The 20,231-nt window shown below is 38.5% G+C and overlaps 1 protein-coding gene across 4 annotated transcripts in view; it reads left to right on the top strand.

Moving 5' to 3' along the window:
* The first annotated feature begins 17,757 nt into the window (after positions 1 to 17,757).
* The window catches only part of actn1 (actinin, alpha 1), a 118,012-nt gene continuing 115,538 nt past the window's right edge, over positions 17,758 to 20,231 (top strand). For 3 of the 4 annotated variants that reach the window (XM_062041261.1, XM_062041262.1, XM_062041260.1), the window contains exon 1: positions 17,758 to 18,130. In XM_062041261.1, the coding sequence (XP_061897245.1) occupies positions 18,029 to 18,130 (102 nt within the window). In that variant the 5' untranslated portion in view covers positions 17,758 to 18,028. The remainder of the gene's footprint in view (positions 18,131 to 20,231) is intronic. The other variant, XM_062041263.1, reaches the window with a different exon arrangement.

The raw sequence follows: 20,231 nt of genomic DNA, 5'->3' as shown, positions 1-20,231 counted from the left end.
GTCCATAGTGGATCTAACATAATAGTGTGAGAGTCCAGTCCATAGTGGGGCCAGCAGTAGATAATCTTGAGTGGAGACAGGTCAGCAGCGCAGAGACAATGAGTCAGAAAAGTGAATATAAATAAAATACCCCAATTTTTTTTAATTTTTATAAAAGGTGAATCCAAATGCTGCTATGTTTCCTTTTGAATCTCATTCATTTTCTGTGCAGGAAAAACTGCTCGAATCGGTCCTCCTTGCTCACTTAAAAAGGCCGTTTAAAAAGACTCAAGTCATTCACAAACTCCACATCTCTTATTTGTCTTCATAGGAACCTTTTATTCGCTGCGTTAAACAGCGCCTCTGCTGGTGGCAGCCCAGTACTGCATGCTCCTCTTTTCTCTGTTGGCTCGTGTGGTTTGGTGGCATTGACTTCCTGTTGGCGTGCTTATCAACAGGAAGTGCAACACTCATGTCCTCTGAGGATGCAACACTCATCATTGGTTTCTGTTGGCGTCTTTTATCCGGGAAAACGGGCTTCTTGTGCGTGCTGGTTGTGGCAGCGACGCCCTGCGCGAGGCCACAGTCGTACCAGTGGGAGGTTCTCTCGCGCGGCCGCAGCCTTTCAAGACCTGCAGTGGAGCGGAAACACGCATGGGAGAGGAAAAGTTTTCTGGTGGCCATCTTTCAAATCTAGCCACCGGAAAAAAGGGGTTTTACCTCTCCCATGCGTGTTTCCACTCCACTTTGGAGCCAACCATGACCACCAAGACCACATCATGCCCGCCCTGCCAGGAGCTCCACGCTTATTGAAGCATGACTGGGAAACACTGAGGAGCTTAGATGACAGGTTTATCTTATGGACATCAGGTTCTTCATATAGACATCAGGTTCTTCATGTGAACATCAGGTTCTTCACGTAGACATCGGGTTCTTCATGTGAACATCGGGTTCTTCATGTGAACATCAGGTTCTTCATGTGAACATCAGGTTCTTCATGTACACATCAGGTTCTTCATGTACACATCAGGTTCTTCATATAGACATCAGGTTCTTCGTGTAGCGACAAGTTCTTCATGTTGACATCAGGTTCTTATGGACATCAGGTTCTTCATGTAGACATCAGGTTCTTCATGTAGACATCAGGTTCTTCAATTAGACATCTGGTTCTTCATGTGGACATCAGGTTCTTCTTATGGACATCAGGTTCTTATGGACATCAGGTTCTTCTTATGGACATCAGGTTCTTATGGACATCAGGTTCTTCTTATGGACATCAGGTTCTTCATGTGGACATCAGGTTCTTATGGACATCAGGTTCTTCATATAGACATCAGGTTCTTCATATAGACATCAGGTTATTCATGTAGACATCAGGTTCTTCATATAAACATCAGGTTCTTATTATGGACATCAGGTTCTTCGCATAGACTTCAGGTTATTCACGTAGACATCAGGTTCTTCATATAGACATTAGGTTCTTATTATGGACAGGTTCTTATTATGGACATCAGGTTCTTCATATAGACATCAGGTTCTTCTTATGGACATCAGGTTCTTATGGACATCAGGTTCTTCTTATGGACATCAGGTTCTTCTTATGGAAATCAGGTTCTTCTTATGGAAATCAGGTTCTTTATGTGGACATCAGGTTCTTTATGTGGACATCAGGTTCTTCTTGTGAACATCAAGTTCTTCATGTAGACATCAGGTTCTTCATACTGTATATACATCAGGTTCTTCATGTAGACATTGGGTTCTTCATATAGACATCAGGTTCTACATGTGGACATTAGGTTCTTCTTATAGACATCAGGTTCTTTATGTGGACATCAGGTTCTTCATGTAGATATCAAGTTCTTCTTGTGGACATCAAGTTCTTCATGTAGACATCAGGTTCTTCATACTGTATATACATCAGTTTCTTCATGTAGACATCAGGTTCTTCTTATAGACATCAGGTTCTACATGTGGACATCAGGTTCTTCTTATAGACATCAGGTTCTACATGTGGACATCAGGTTCTTCTTATAGACATCAGGTTCTACATGTGGACATCAGGTTCTTCTTATAGACATCAGGTTCTACATGTGGACATAAGGTTCTTCTTATAGACCTCAGGTTCTACATGTGGACATCATGTTCTACATGTGGACATCTGGTTCTTCTTATAGACATCAGGTTCTACATGTGGACATCAGGTTCTTCTTATAGACATCAGGTTCTACATGTGGACATCAGGTTCTACATGTGGACATCAGGTTCTTCTTATAGACATCAGGTTCTACATGTGGACATCAGGTTCTTCTTATAGATATCAGGTTCTACACGTGGACGCATAAATCCAAGCACATTTCTTGGCAATCCAGGGCTGGTTTTTGCTAAGTGAGGGCACACGTAGAAAAAAAATCTGAACAAAACTTGCCAGTTTTCTAGACTAACTCATTTCCATCAGCGGCCCTTTCCCATTAGCTCCAAGGTAAGGGCTGCAATTTACCGGCCGGTCTCTCCAAAAACTGATGCATAATATTCCTATTTTTCCAAAATTGGCCTCTGGTGCAGGTCATTAACACCACTGCCCATCTCACACACGGGCTGGCACATTTCCGCCTAGGTCTTTATATAGAACCCGAGGCGGAAATAAGTGTACCTTACGAGGTGGAAAATCGTCGGACCAAAACAGACCCCCAATATGCCGCCTTCTGTATAAAAATGATGACTGAGCTGCCAAAAGGATGAGCAAATTGGCGACTTGGCCATCTTTATGAAAAGGGCTAGTGACACTTCAACTTGCTGCTAAAATGTGATACAGGAAGGACAGGTTGAGTGTGGCAGCGGATCAACTTGCGATTGCAGAGGTCGGCAAGGGGGAGGAGGAGGCGAGGGATGGACTGATCCCAGGTCAGTGAGACCACACAACACAATCTGCTTCCAAACAAATTGTATTTCATTCCTAAAATGAAATAGACCTACTTGTAATTAATTATGTTGTGTGACAATGAGAAGAAAAAAAAAGGTTTGTACAGTCACTCCAGTGGATTGACGGGCGACTGGACATTGAAGGCAAAAGGTAATGAAAAAGTTAATGATGTCGAGTCTTTATCTTCATCACGGGTCAAAGTGAAAGACCAAAGAAGCCATCAGGTGTCCAGTTTAGAAAAAAGATAAACGGGCAAAAGATAAAGGTATGCAGATTTCTATGAGTTACGTGAGTGACAGTAGGTTAATATTACATACGTACATACATAGGTAAATATGCACGCACATACATACACACACACACACAGTAGATGCATCCACATGCACGTTCACTGTACAAACATACACATACTGTACATATACAAGCACATATGCATATAATCACGTTTCTTTAAGCATATACTAACGTAAAACAGGGTAAAACACGGCACACTGATAAAACTTAACCTACAGTATTTTACTATAACAATCTACAAGGTTAATACAGTTTGCTTCTCTTTTGTAATTCGAGTTATCATCAATTGTATTGTTGATAATAGAGGTAATTATTGTTATTATTCATTATCAATAGTGCTATTTCTATTGGTATTTTGTTCATTGTAATTTATGTTATTAATATTTACTTCACTAACTGCTTCTTTGCTTTCATTTTTCGTATCATATTTGTACATATCTTATTTGCTGATGTTGTTGTTGTTGTTTGTTGTTGTCTCTATTAGGGATGTCCGATAATATCGGACTGCCAATATTATCGGCCGATAAATGCTTTAAAATGTAATATCGGAAATTATCGGTATCGGTTTCAAAATTATCGGTATCTGTTTCAAAAAGTAAAATGTATGACTTTTTAAAACGCCGCTGTGTACACAAACGTAGGGAAAAGTACAGAGCGCCAATAAACCTTAAAGGCACTGCACAGTCACATAATATCTACGGCTTTTAACACACACATACAGGTGAATGCAAGCATACTTGGTCAACAGCCATACAGGTCACACTGAGGGTGACCGTATAAACAACTTCAACACTGTTACAAATATGCGCCACGCTGTGAACCCACACCAAACAAGAATGACAAACACATTTCGGTAGAACATCCGCACCGTAACACAACATAAACACAACTGAACAAATACCCAGAACCCCTTGCAGCACTAACTCTTCCGGGACGCTACAATATACACCCCCGCTACCCCCAACCCCGCCCACCTCAATCTCCTCATGCTCTCTTGAGTTGATTTATTTTGGAAAACCTTGTTACATTGTTTAATGCATCCAGCGGGGCATCACAACAAAATTAGGCATAATAATGTGTTAATTCCACGACTGTATATATCGGTATCTGTTGATATCAGAATCTGTAATTAAGAGTTGGACAATATCGGATATCGGCAAAAAAGCCATCTCTCGTCTCTATGTATTATCCCCCTCTTCTCCCGCAATATCCTCCCCGTGTCTTATTTTTTTTCTTCCATCTATCCCCTCCTGCTCCAGCCTGGCTGCACCAAATAATAATAATATAAATCCATTTAATAAAGTCAAATACAAATAAGACAACAAGAGAAGTATCCCAGACTTCTCTCTTGTAAAGTACATCTGTGCAGCAAATATGGGCATCTACATCAACAATATGATTTGCCTGAGTGGCTGCACAGGACATGTTAAAAAAAGAAAACGCAAAGATAATGATGAAGATGGCAAAAAAATTATAATTTTACCAACAATGAGTTGGAGGTGCTTCTTTACTTCTTAGACTTCTAAGAAATAATAGTTTGCCATTTTCGTATTTAAACAGTTAGTCAGCCTCACGTCTGTGTGAAGTATCCACAGCATGAAAAATGTACGTACGTGAAGCATGCAGTTGGCGTGAGGCATCTCACATTTCCACGTTCCGTTCACTCTTCATACAAGGCAACCTTGCCAGGAAAAAGGGCGAACACAGTGATGGGAAAGCTATATGGAAAATGTAGTAAGGTAAACTACAAACTAATCTAGATTAAATGGAGCTAAATTACAGGAGCAAGCTACACGGAAAAAGTAGCTCGCTACATCAAATCTACATTTAACTGCATTTATATCTATGGGCCCACATGTATAATATCAATGTTATGTAACTGAGTGTACAACAGGGGTGTCCAAACTTTTTCCACTGAGGGCCGCACACTGAAAAATCAAAGCAAGCGGGGGCCATTTTGATATTTTTCATTTGAAAAACCAATACAATATACAGTATGTATAAAAAATATAAATTTTGGCCTCCACTCATGCTTGATCCTGGGGACACCAAAGGGTTTTGGTCAAAAAAATATTAAAAATGTGTCATTATTCAGTATTATTATTATTATTATTATTCAAGGCTTGAATCTTTAGATCAACATTAGGTCTATCTGTCAATATAACATTTTAAAAAATGTAAGTTGTATGCTCTTTTTGTCAAAGAAAACCAATGTTTTTATAGAAAAAACACAAAATATGCAATATTTTCACCCAATAACATTTTTAAGTGGAATATTTCAAATTATATAATAATTGTAGCTTTAAAAAAGTAAATAAGTCATAACAACATTGATGTTAATTCATTATTATTTTTCGAGCAATGACACTTAAAAAAAAAAATCACATTAAAATTATTGGGGATCCAAAAGGGTCCTACTCATTAAAGTGTTAAAAAATAAATTATATATTTTTTATACTGTTTACTTTTAACACAATAATCTTGAGATCAACTTCAGATCTATCCGTCAATTATAAGTTTTATTATTGTTTATGTTTTTTGTTTGTTCGTTTTAAAACTAAAACTTATGGCAAACACAAAATATGCAACATTTTACCCAAAAAATATCTCAAAGTGGAATATTTAATGTGACGTAATTGGAGCCTTGAGTAAGTCAATAATTCATAATGACATTGGTTTTCATTCATTTTTTTTTTTTAAAGAAAGAAACAGCCTGCTTGGTGTTATTAGAGTCAACATTGCAACATTTTCTTGTTAAATTTCACCTGTTTGCTCCTTTATATCACTTTTTATGTTTTGGTATTTTTTTAATCGTATTTTTAGAATGTGCCGTGGGGCCGTTAAAAAATTCCCTGCGGGCCGCACTTTGGACATCCCTGGTGTACAATAAGGGTCCATTACTATACTATCTGTCATTTAGCTGGGGACACCCTACAACTAACTCTAGGGGTCCCCGCACCCCAGTGGATGTATTTATTTAGTTTGCCTTTTCTTTGGCCCACCTCTTCTCCACTAATTTTCTCTGCCTACATTAAAAAAGCAGCATCTATCTATATCTTGACAACAAAACAAAACAATGATTTATGTGTTGTTTGAGAACATTTCGTAATAGTTATGTGCAGTAAAACTTTTCATGAACTCAACTCACCTTAAAGGCCTACTGAAATGAATTTTTTTTTTATTCAAACGGGGATAGCAGATCCATTCTATGTGTCATACTTGATCATTTCGCGATATTGCCATATTTTTGCTGAAAGGATTTAGTAGAGAACATCGACGATAAAGTTCGCAACTTTTGGTCGCTGATAAAAAAAAGCCTTGCCTGTACCGGAAGTAGCGTGACGTCACAGGTTGAAAGGCTCCTCACATTTCCCCATTGTTTACACCAGCAGCGAGAGCGATTCGGACCGAGAAAGTGACGATTACCCCATTAATTTGAGCCAGGATGAAAGATTTGTGAATGAGGAACGTGAGAGTGAAGGACTAGAGTGCAGTGCAGGACGCATCTTTTTTTGCTCTGACCGTAACGTAGGTACAAGGGTTCATTGGATTCCACACTCTCTCCTTTTTCTATTGTGGATCACGGATTTGTATTTTAAACCACCTCGGATACTATATCCTCTTGAAAATGAGAGTCGAGAATGCGAAATGGACATTCACAGTGACTTTTATCTCCACGACAATACATCGGCGAAGCACTTTAGCTACGGAGCTAACGTGATAGCATCGGGTTTAACTGCAGATAGAAACAAAACAAATAAACCCCTGACTGTAAGGATAGACAGAAAATCAACAATACTATTAAACCATGAACATGTAAATACACGGTTAATGCTTTCCAGCCTGGCGAAGCTTAACAATGCTGTTGCTAACGACGCCATTGAAGCTAACTCAGCAACGGGACCTCACAGAGCTATGCTAAAAACATTAGCTATCCACCTACGCCAGCCAGCCCTCATCTGCTCATCAACACCCGTGCTCACCTGCGTTCCAGCGATCGACGGAGCGACGAAGGACTTCACCCGATCATAGATGCGGTCGGCGGCTAGCGTCGGATAGCGCGTCTGCTATCCAAGTCAAAGTCCTCCTGGTTGTGTTGCTGCAGCCAGCCGCTAATACACCGATCCCACCTACATCTTTCTTCTTTGCAGTCTTCAATCAATCAATCAATCAATGTTTATTTATATAGCCCTAAATCACAAGTGTCTCAAAGGGCTGTACAAGCCACAACGACATCCTCGGTACAGAGCCCACATACGGGCAAGGAAAAACTCACCCCAGTGGGACGTCGGTGAATGACTATGAGAAACCTTGGAGAGGACCGCATATGTGGGTAACCCCCCCCCTCTAGGGGAGACCGAAAGCAACGGATGTCGAGTGGGTCTGACATAACATTGTGAAAGTCCAGTCCACAGTGGATCCAACACATCAGCGGGAGTCCAGTCCACAGCGGGGCCAACAGGAAACCATCCCGAGCGGAGACGGGTCAGCAGCGCAGAGATGTCCCCAACCGATGCACAGGCTAGTGGTCCACCCGGGGTCCCGGCTCTGGACAGCCAGCACTTCATCCATGGCCACCGGACCTATGCAACTCCCCCTCGCAAGGGACAGGGGAGAAGAGGAGAGAAGAAAAGAAACGGCAGATCAACTGGTCTAAAAAAGGGGGGGTCTATTTAAAGGCTAGATTATACAAATGAGTTTTAAGATGGGACTTAAATGCTTCTACTGAGGTAGCATCTCTAACTGTTACCGGGAGGGCATTCCAGAGTACTGGAGCCCGAATAGAAAACGCTCTATAGCCCGCAGACTTTTTTTTGGCTCTGGGAATCACTAATAAGCCGGAGTTCTTTGAACGCAGATTTCTTGTCGGGACATATGGTACAATACAATCGTCTTCATTGTTCATTAAACAATTTGCAAAAGATTTACCAACACAGATGTCCAGAATACTGTGGAATTTTGCGATGAAAACCAAGCTTTTTGTATTGGATACAATGTGTCCGAATACTTCCGTTTCAACGATGGACGTCACACGCATACGTCATCATACATAGACGTTTTCAACCGGAAGTTTAGCGGGAAATTTAAAATTGCACTTTATAAGTTAACCCGGCCGTATTGGCATGTGTTGCAATGTTAAGATTTCATCATTGATGTATAAACTATCAGACTGTGTGGTCGGTAGTGGTGGCTTTTAGTAGGCCTTTATTGTGTGTTTCCTAAGTTTGTGTTGGACGTCTTAGATGAAGAGAGCAGTTAATATTTTGGTTTACACAGTAATCAACTAGAAATTAAACACATACATTTGTCTAAATATGGCCAAGGAAACACATTATTTTGGGTTTCCTGCACGTCATCTTCATCACTAAAGGAGAGAATTCCTCTGCCATTTTCAAGTATGTTTTTTTGTGGAGTCGTCAGCTTGAAGCGTCCCTCTGTCTCTGACTCCCACCTTGTCATGTGACATGAGTCTGTTATGATTTTGCCTCCTAGTTTCGATGACCGGCCTTATCTTGCCTCTGATTGTCCAGTCCGAAATGTTTCGCCCTAACCGTAGCCAATTGTGACTCGTCATACAAATACCGAACACCATCATCTCCGTATGTATGGATGTTCTATTCATCCAGGTCATTCTATTTTCTATGTATTTTTTGGCCTGCATTCACAGTCCATTTTCTCTCTTTGTAGCTTTGATGTAAGCTACCTAGCTGCATGGGTCTAAAAGTAGCTAAGCTAAAGGAAAAGCTACTCGTTAAAAAATTAGCTAAGTTACTGGAAAATGTGGATAAGCTACATATCTTAGCTACATGTAGCTTGTTACTGCCCATACCAGGTTTTTGTGCATACGCACGCTTGATACATGACGCCCCTGGTTATTCACAAACCGCAAGTTGAAAATCACTGTGTTGAACTGATAAACAATATGCTTTGTTTTTAATTTTATCTTTGATGTTTTCATGGGTCCTTTGCCACACAGCCGATCAGACACTGGTGGGCGAGTATTTATCAAACTCTGGGGAGATGGTGGCTACTGAGCAGGTTTTGAGAGGGTTGAAATATGCTTTTGACAGCCTACATGATTTGGTAAATTTTGGTTAAAGCCTGAAAAATGGATTACAGAATATTACTATGGCTTACACACTCTTTTACTTGTTCATTTGGAACACCTGGTGGCAAGTTTCCACACTGCACTACATCCAGCCCTTCAAACAAGCTGGGGTAGACTCGATCTGACCAATGTAAGTCTATGACTAGATCTGACCAATCTAAGTCTATGACTAGATCTGACCAATCTAAGTCTATGACTAGATCTGACCAATCTAAGTCTATGACTAGATCTGACCAATCTAAGCCTATGACTAGATCTGACCAATCGAAGTATAAAACTAGGTCTGACCAATCTAAGTATAAAACTAGATCTGACCAATCTAAGTCTAAGACTAGATCTGACCAATCTAAGTCCAAGACTAGATCTGACCCATCTAGGTCCATGACTAGATCTGACCAATCTAAGTATAAAACTAGATCTGACCAATCTAAGTCTAAGACTAGATCTGACAATCTAAGTCTAAGACTAGATCTGACCAATCTAAGTCTAAGACTAGATCTGACCGATCTAAGACTAGATCTGACCGGTCTAAGGCTATGACTAGATCTGACTGATTTAAGTCTAAGACTAGATCTGACAATCTAAGTCTGAGACTAGATCTGACCAATCTAAGTCTGAGACTAGATCTGACCAATCTAAGTCTAAGACTAGATCTGACCGATCTAAGACTAGATCTGACCGATCTAAGGCTATGACTAGATGTGACCAATATAGGTCTATGACTAGATGTGACCAATCTAAGGCTAAGACTAGATCTGACCAATCTAAGTCTATGACGAGATCGGACCAATCTAGGACTATGACTAGATCTGACCAATCTAAGTATAAGACTAGATCTGATCAATCTAGGTCTAAGACTAGATCTGACCAATCTAAGTCTATGACTGGATCTGACCAATCTAAGTCTATGACTACATCTGACCAAACTAGGTCTATGACTAGACCTGACCAATCTAAGTCTAAGACTAGATCTGACCAATCTAAGTCTATGACCTGATCTGACCCATCTAGGTCTACGACTACATCTGACCAATCTAGGTCTAAGACTAGATCTGACCAATCTAAGTCCATGACTAGTTCTGACCAATCTAAGTCTATGATGAGATCTGACCAATCTAAGTCTATGACTACATCTGACCAATCTAAGTCTATGACTAGATCTGACCAGTCTAAGTCTATGACTAGATCTGACCAATCTAAGTCTATGACTAGATCTGACCAATCTAAGTCTATGACTAGATCTGACCAGTCTAAGTCTATGACTAGATCTGACCAATCTAAGTCTATGACTAGATCTGACCAATCAAGTCTATGACTAGATCTGACCAGTCTAAGTCTATGACTAGATCTGACCAGTCTAAGTCTATGACGAGATCTGACCAATCTAAGTCTGTGACTAGATTTGACCAATCTAAGTCTGTGACTAGATTTGACCAATCTAAGTCTATGACTAGATTTGACCAATCTAAGTCTATGACTAGATCTGACCAATCAAGTCCATGACCAAATCTGACCATTCTAGGTCTAAGACTAGATCTGACCAATCTAAGTCTATGACAAGATCTGACCAATCTAAGTCTATGAATAAAACTGACCAATCTAAGTCTATAACTAGATCGGACCAATCTAAGTCTATAACTAGATCGGACCAAACGAGGTCTAAGACTAGATCTGACCAATCTAAGTCTATGACTAGATCTGACTCATCCAGGTCTATGACTAGATCTGACTCATCTAGGTCTATGGCTAGATCTGACTCATCTAGGTCTACGAGTAGATCTGACCAATCTAAGTATAAGACTAGATCTGACCAATCTAAGTCTAAGCCTAGATCTGACCAATCTAAGTCTATGACTAGATCTGACCAATCTAAGTCTAAGACTAGATCTGACCAATATAAGTCTAAGACTAGATCTGACCAATCAAGTCTATGACTAAATCTGACCAATCTAGGTCTAAGACTAGATCTGGCCAGTCTAAGACTAGATCTGACCAATCTACGTATATGACAAGATCTGATCAATCTAAGTCTATGAATAGAACTGCCCAATCTAAGTCTATGACTAGATATGACCAATCAAGTCTATGACTAAATCTGACCAATCTAGGTCTAAGACTAGATCTGACCAATCTACGTCTATGACAAGATCTGATCAATCTAAGTCTATGAATAGAACTGCCCAATCTAAGTCTATGACTAGATCTGACCAAACTAGGTCTAAGACTAGAGCTGACCAATCTAAGTCTATGACTAGATCTGACCCATCTAGGTCTATGACTAGATCTGACCAATCTAGGTCTAAGACTAGATCTGACTAATCTAGGTCTATGACTAAATCTGACCAATCTAGGTCTATGACTAGATCTGACCAATCTAAGTACATGACTAGATCTGACCAATCTAGGTCTATGATTACATCTGACCAATCTAGGTCTATGATTAGATCTGACCAATCTAGGTCTAAGACTAGATCTGACCAATCTAGGTCTACGACTAGATCTGACCAATCTAGGTCTATGACTAGATCTGACCAATCTAAGTCTAAAACTAGATCTGACCAAACTAGGTCTAAGACTAGATCTGACCAATCTAAGTCTATGACTAGAGCTGACCAATCTAAGTCTATGACTAGTTCTGACCAATCTAAGTCTAAAACTAGATCTGACCAAACTAGGTCTAAGACTAGAGCTGACCAATCTAAGTCAATGACTAGATCTGACCAATCTAGGTATAATACTAGATCTAACCAGTCTAAGTCTATGACTAGATTTGACCGATGTAAGTCTATGACTAGATCTGACCAATCAAAGTATAAAATTAGATCTGACCAATCTAAGTTTATGACTAGATCTGACCAATCAAAGTATAAAACTAGATCTGACCAATCTAGGTCTGTGAGCAAGAACTGATGAAGTCTCCTCGGATGAGAGGTGAAATGTCTTCCAGACAGTCCAGTTGTGATGGATTGAAGGCCCAAGGATGACAATGACCTGGATGACTGAGAACATTCATAGACAAGCTGGGGTAGGTTCCAGCGTGTTGAAATATGAACGTGCTCAAGTAAATGTTGCAGTCATTGAGAAGATGAAGTAGCAGCAGACAGCGAGCACGTTGCCTTAAAAGGTCAACTTCCTGTCCTCCGCACGCTTCCTTTTATGGACAAACTTCCAAGCACCGAAATGTTTGGGAAAGTCATGTCAGACACGAGGCAGACGCTCACTGTGTGTCAGTCTGTCTTTGTGTGTGTGTGTGTGTGTGTGTGTGTGTGTGTGTGTGTGTGTGTGTGTGTGTGTGTGTGTGTGTGTGTGTGTGTGTGTGTGTGTGTGTGTGTGTGTGTGTGTGTGTGTGTGTGTGTGTGTGTGTGTGTGTGTGTGTGTGTGTGTGTGTGTGGTTGAACACAATGACGTAAATTATGACAACATTCCATTCATAAAACGAGAAAAAGTATTTGACCACTTTAAACTTTGACCAAAGATCTTTTTCTCACTTATATTGTTTTTTGATTCATTTTATTCATCTGTCATTATTATTATTTCCTCAATTATGGCTTACTTTATACCTTGCATGCAATGTTAATGTCACTTTTTATTACTGTGTGTTGTATGAACTTATTCTCTATTGTATTTATTTTTATTGATCTGTTATTTTATTGATTTATTTGACCGTAACTACTATTGATTATACTTGTTTTTATTGATCTATTTCATTAATGTATTTCATTTTCATTGCTATGTTAATTTTATTGATTTAGTATTTCATTGATTTTTTTTTTATCCATTATTTTAATTTTATAATATGTATTCTTTTATTGATTTATTTAAATGATTTTCTATTTATGCTCATGTTTATTTGTCTATTTTATTGATTTATTTAAATGTATGATCTATCAATTATTATGTTTATTTTATTGATTTGTTATGTATATTCCATTCATTATGATATACTATAATTCCATTTATTTTATTGATTGGATTTAACTTATCTTCCATTAATTTTACATCTATTGCTCTATTTTCTTAATAATTTATTTGAAATTATTTCCGAATTATGTTTAGTTTTAATAATAATTATTTTATCAATTTATTTAAATGTGTTTTCTATTCATTATCCTGTTTCTTTTCATTTATATATTATTTCACATACACTATGTTTGCAGTATGTCTTTATTTGTTGAGAAATTAAGCAAAATGACTGAATGAAGGCTTTTCATCCAGATCGGCACCATATACCCTAACAGGGTTTAAGTGGAAATTATACTAGTATATATTATATTTACTTTTTAAAATGTTTGTCACTATATTTCCATGTATATCTATATTGTGTCCAGTTTGTGAGATAAAAGGCTGCTCTGTGTCAGCATGGAACATTCTTCCAAAGCGTTGATAAAAAGTTTCGGGAGCGCCGGCTCACACTTTGGTCCAAAATATCACACTGAAGAGTTTTTTAGCTCCACAATCCATCAGTCATTCATTCATGTCACATACTGTACTCTTTTATGCACTCTTAGGCTGCACTGCACGCTATTTGCAGCGTATGTTATACTAACCCCAAAAACCAGTAAAGTTGGCACCTTGTGTAAATGGTAAATAAAAACAGAATACAATGATTTGCAAATCCCTTTCAACTTATATTCAATTGAATAGACTGCAAAGACAAGATATTTAACGTTCGAAATGGAAAACTTTGTTTTTCTATGCAAATATTAGCCTGAGCAAATTGTCTAACAGTTTAAGAACGACATTTCTCAACCAGCTATTGCAAGGAATTTAGGCATTTCACCGTCTAAGGTCTGTAATATCATCAAAAGGTTCAGAGGATCTGGAGACATCACTGCACGTAAGCCGTGATATTACGGACCTTCGATCCCTCGGGCGGTACTGCGTCAAAAAATGACAGTGTGTAAAGGATATCACCACATGGGCTCAGGGAACACGTCACAAAACCACTGTCAGTAACTACAGTCTGTAAGTGCAAGTTAAAACTCTACTATGCAAAGTGAATGCCATTTATCAACAACACCCCCTGGACACTCTAATACCCTTCTGTCTTGGAGGCTTTGTATGCGTAAGTAGTATGCAAATATAATCATTTGATACTTGGTTATATTGAGAAATGTGCTGTTATAGACTGTAATAATGTTCAATTAGTACACATGTCTGGCTTGTGCGCCATTGTGTGCTTAGCTGCTGTGTAGCTGCTAGCTCCTAGTAGCCTATCGGCTCCCAGTGTTTACCATTTTGTAACGACTTGATGAAAATAGAAGAAAAGACCAAGCTTATTGGAGGATTGTTATATAATTCGCTCCTTTTTTTTTTCCTGACGATATCGGTTTGATATCAGGTTTGGGACGCCCCTAGTTATTGCACCGCAATAACGACACGATGTTACTCGAGCCTAAAAAAAAACGACCTAAGTGTATGATGATAATACTCACATATATTGTGCTGCTAGACTGCATATGTAAAGCAAAAATGTGCAAAGAAAAGAAGTTCAAGACTATAGGCTTGAAAAAAAATACCAAATCTGCACTAAAGTCTGATTTTCATTAGGGTTAGTTTAGGGCAGGGATCACCAACCTTTTTGAAAGCAAGAGCTACTTCTTGGGTACTGATTAATGCGAAGGGCTACCAGTTTGATACACACTTAAATAAATTGCCAGAAATAGCCAATTTGCTCAATTTACCTTTAACTCTATGTTATTATTAATAATTAATGATATTTACACTTAATTGAACGGTTAAAAAGAGGAGAAAACACGAAAAAAATGACAATTAAATTTTGAAACATAGTTTATTTTCAATTTCGACTCTTTAAAATTCAAAATTCAACCGAAAAAGAGAAGAGAAAAACTAGCTAATTCGAATCTTTTTATGGAACATCATTAGTAATTTTTCCTGATTAAGATTAATTTTAAAATTTTGATGACATGTTTTAAGTAGGTTAAAATCCAATCTGCACTTTGTTAGAATATATAACAAATTGGACCAAGCTATATTTCTAACAAAGACAAATCATTATTTCTTCTAGATTTTCCAGAACAAAATTTTTAAAAAAATTCAAAAGACTTTGAAATAAGATTTAAATTTGATTGTACAGATTTTCTAGATTTGCCAGAATATTTTTTTTGAATTTTAATCATAAGAAGTTTGAAGAAATATTTCACAAATATTCTTTGTCGAAAAAAAACAGAAGCTAAAATGAAGAATTAAATTAAAATGTATTTATTATTCTTTACAATAAAAAAAATACATTTACTTGAACATTGATTTAAATTGTCAGGAAAGAAGAGGAAGGAATTTAAAAGGTAAAAAGGTATATGTGTTTAAAAATCCTAAAATCATTTTTAAGGTTGTATTTTTTTCTCTAAAATTGTCTTTCTGAAAGTTATAAGAAGCAAAGTAAAAAAATTAATGAATTTATTTAAACAAGTGAAGACCAAGTCTTTCAAATATTCTCTTGGATTTTCAAATTCTATTTGAGTTTTGTCTCTCTTAGAATTAAAAATGTCGGGCAAAGTGAGACCAGCTTGCTAGTAAATAAATAAAATTTAAAAAATAGAGGCAGCTCACTGGTAAGTGCTGCTATTTGAGCTATTTTTAGAACAGGCCAGCGGGCGACTCATCTGGTCCTTACGGGCTACCTGGTGCCCGCGGGCACCGCGTTGGTGACCCCTGATTTAGGGGTTCGACTAAGGTTAGGCTTCTTGTTTTTGCGGCAGGATATTTGAACTCCACGACCTCCAAGAGCTTCTCTGGCAGATGTTAGTGTGCTGCAGTCAGCGTCAGCAAGGACTAGCAGTGTAACGATGAATTCTTCATCACATTCTTGTCCACTTTACAGAGCCCTCCATCATACAGTATAACAGCTACTGCTCGCCATTCTGCCAAGAAGAAGCCGGAGCTTGAAGCAATTTCATGTTTTGTATTTGGTTGCCTTTAAGCGCTTTTCAATTATTTACAATGCAATTGACAAACTAATAATATTTATTATATGTTCGGATGTTACCCCGCGACCCAGAGAGGGACAAGCGGTAGAAAATGAATGGATGGATGTATAAAATAATCAATCTTTAGGGTCATGTCTAGAGGTTAAAATCGACACCAATATTTGTTATGTTATGACACTCATAACTTTATTCCATATGTTGCGATTTCCCCCAAATTTTTAATGGCGATACGAGCCATTGGGAACATTGTTAGCTGTTAGCATGCACAAGTTAGCATGCTATTGGACATCAAGTAGTGGACATAGAGAGAGAGAGAGAGAGAGAGATCAGAAGGCATAAGAAAAAGTATCTGCATTTGATTGTTTACATTTGATTATTAGCAATCCGGGGAGGGTGTTAGTTTAGGGTTGTACCTGCCTGGAGGTGAACTTTTATTGCAGTTTTGAAGGAGGATAGAGATGCCCTTTCTTTTATACCTGTTGGGAGCGCATTCCACATTGATGTGGCATAGAAAGAGAATGAGTTAAGACCTTTGTTAGTTCGGAATCTGGGTTTAACGTGGTTAGTGGAGCACCCCCTGGTGTTGTGGTTATGGCGGTCATTTACGTTAAGGAAGTAGTTTGACATGTACTTCGGTATCAGGGAGGTGTAGCGGATTTTATAGACTAGGCTCAGTGCAAGTTGTTTTACTCTGTCCTCCACCTTGAGCCAGCCCACTTTAGAGAAGTGGGTAGGAGTGAGGTGGGATCTGGGGTGGAGGTCTAGAAGTAACCTGACTAGCTTGTTCTGAGATGTTTGGAGTTTAGATTTGAGGGTTTTGGAGGTGCTGGGGTACCAGGAGGTGCATGCATAATCGAAAAAGGGTTGAACGAGAGTTCCCGCCAGAATCCTCAAGGTGCTTTTGTTGACCAGAGAGGAAATTCTGTAGAGAAATCTCGTTCGTTGGTTAACCTTTTTGATTACCTTGGTTGCCATTTTGTCACAGGAAAGGTTAGCCTCTAGAATGGAACCTAGGTAGCATTAGCATGAATGCTAATGCTGATTTGATTGATTGATTGATTGAAACTTTTATTAGTAGATTGCACAGTACAGTACATATTATGTACAATTGACCACTAAATGGTAACACCCCAATAAGTTTTTCAACTTGTTTAAGTCGGGGTCCACGTTAATCAATTAATGTAAAACTAATGCATCATTTAGTTTTTGCAATAAACTTTCATTCATTTTTCGGCCTTTTAGCCCCAAATAATCGGTGTCAGCGAGTCATTACAAAGCCGTGCATGCTAAAAAAGTGCATGGAAGTCAAGTTCCATTCGGGCTCATTAGCCTGAAGCCGCCTGTCAATCAAGCTTGGCTCCTGAATAAAAGCCCGGCCAACTGGGCCAATCAGCGACGAGAGAGGCGGGCTCAGTTCTCCGAGGCGTCCAATCACATTCACCAGTCGGCCATCGATTTCATTAAAGTTTTTTTCTTCTTCTTCTTCTTCTCTTTTAGCATCCGTCGCTCGTCGCCACTCGACAGGATCCAGCAGAAGCTTTCCTTCAGGAACCCAAGAGAGAAGGAGAGAGAAAGAGAGGGTGTGTGTGTGTGTGTGGGGAGGGGGGGAAGCCGGGGGCGGACCGTCGAACCGAATCTCCCCTTAACGCACTCCTGAGTGTGCCGAGGAGGAGGCGGAGGAGAAGAAGAAGAAGAAGCGGGCTGAGGAGAACCGGCGGCGGACGCACTCGAAAGAGGCCGAGAGACACACCGAGCTGTTGACGCTCCCAGAGTCCCAACATGGAGCACTATGATGACGGGGAGAACGACTACATGCAGCAGGAGGACGACTGGGACCGGGACATGCTGCTGGACCCCGCCTGGGAGAAGCAGCAGCGAAAGGTGAGCCTTTACTTCCGGGATAAGTCTGTTGTTGTTGTTGTTGTTGTGTAGTCCTCACACTGTGTGTACTCCGTGTAGTCCTCACTGTGTGTACTCCTTCCAGTGACGTAGGCATAAATTACTCCACTAATTAGTATTTACATACAGTAGTAGCTCATTCACTTGAAGTGTAGTACAACAGCTGTAATGATAAACTTACCATATGTAATGCAACACATGTCATCCATGTTCCATCATCTGTACTTCTATACGTACATCTATACATATATCTATATGTCTATCTGTACATCTATACATACATCTATATGTCTATCTGTACATCTATACATACGTCTATATGTCTCTGTACATCTATACATACATCTATTCATACATTTATATGTCTATCTGTACATCTATACATACGTCTATATGTCTCTGTACATCTATACATACATCTATTCATACATTTATATGTCTATCTGTACATCTATACATACATTCATACATCTATATGTCTATCTGTACATCTATACATACATCTTTACGTCTATCTGTACATCTATACATACGTCTATCTGTACATCTATCTATTCATACATCTATATGTCTATCTGTACATCTATACATACATCTATACGTCTATCTGTACATCTATCTATTCATACATGTATATGTCCATCTGTACGTCTATTTGTACATCTATCTATTCATACATGTATATGTCTATCTGTATATCTATCCATACATCCATACGTCTATCTGTACATCTATTCATACATCTATGTCTATCTGTACATCTATCTATTCATACATCTATACATCTATCTGTACATCTATCTATTCATACATCTATATTTCTATCTGTACATCTATCTATTCATACATCTATACGTCTATCTGTACATCTATCTATTCATACCTCTATACGTCTATCTATTCATACATCATCTATTCATACAGTGTATATGTCTATCTGTACATCTATCCATACGTCTGTACATCTATACGTCTATACATCTATAATTATATCTGTACACTTATACATCTACCTATACATCTACTGTATAAATCTATATACGTCTGTACACCTATAAATCTATCCATACATCTATCTATATACTGTAAGTCTGTACACCTATACATCTATCCATACATCTACTGTATAAATCTATATACGTCTGTACGCCTATACATCTATCCATACATCTATCTATATACTGTAAGTCTGTACACCTATACATCTATCCATACATCTACTGTATAAATCTATATACGTCTGTACACCTATACATCTATCCATACATCTATCATATACTGTAAGTCTGTACACCTATACATCTATCCACACATCTACTGTATAAATCTATATACGTCTGTACACCTATACATCTATCCATACATCTATCTATCTATAAAAGTCTGTACACCTATACATCATCCATACATCTACTGTACAAATCTATATACGTCTGTACACCTACACATCTATCCACATATCTATCCATTTATCTATACGTCTGTACACCTATACATCTATCCATACATCTATCCATTTATCTACATGTCTGTGCACCTATACATTTACCTATACATCTATCCGTACATCTATCCATTTATCTATATGTCTGTACACCTATACATCTACCTATACATCTACCGTATAAATGCATATACGTCTGTACACCTATACATCTGTACGTCTATCTACACATCTATCTATACACCTATCTACTATGTCTGTTTATTCATCTATATATTTATACATCTATCTATACGTATATCTATACGTATATCTATACATTTATATTTAAACATTTACCTATTTATCTATGTATTGACACATTTATCTATATATCTATTTATGCATCTATATATATTTATACATCTGCACATCTATACATCAGTCTATACACCTATACATCTATTTATTCACCAATAGATGAAGGGGCGGTATAGTTCGGTTGGTAGAGTGGCCGTGCCAGCGACTTGAGGGTTCCAGGTTCGATCCCCGCTTCCGCCATCCTAGTCACTGCCGTTGTGTCCTTGGGCAAGACACTTTACCCACCCAAATGTAACTTAGATATTGGGTTTCATTATGTAAAGCGCTTTGAGTCACTAG

The sequence above is a fragment of the Entelurus aequoreus genome, linkage group LG03, assembly GCF_033978785.1.
Source record: "Entelurus aequoreus isolate RoL-2023_Sb linkage group LG03, RoL_Eaeq_v1.1, whole genome shotgun sequence".
NCBI classification, from domain to species: Eukaryota; Metazoa; Chordata; class Actinopteri; order Syngnathiformes; family Syngnathidae; genus Entelurus; species Entelurus aequoreus.
The sequence above is the reverse complement of the archived record's forward strand: the minus strand, read 5'-3'. Positions and strand labels throughout refer to the sequence as shown.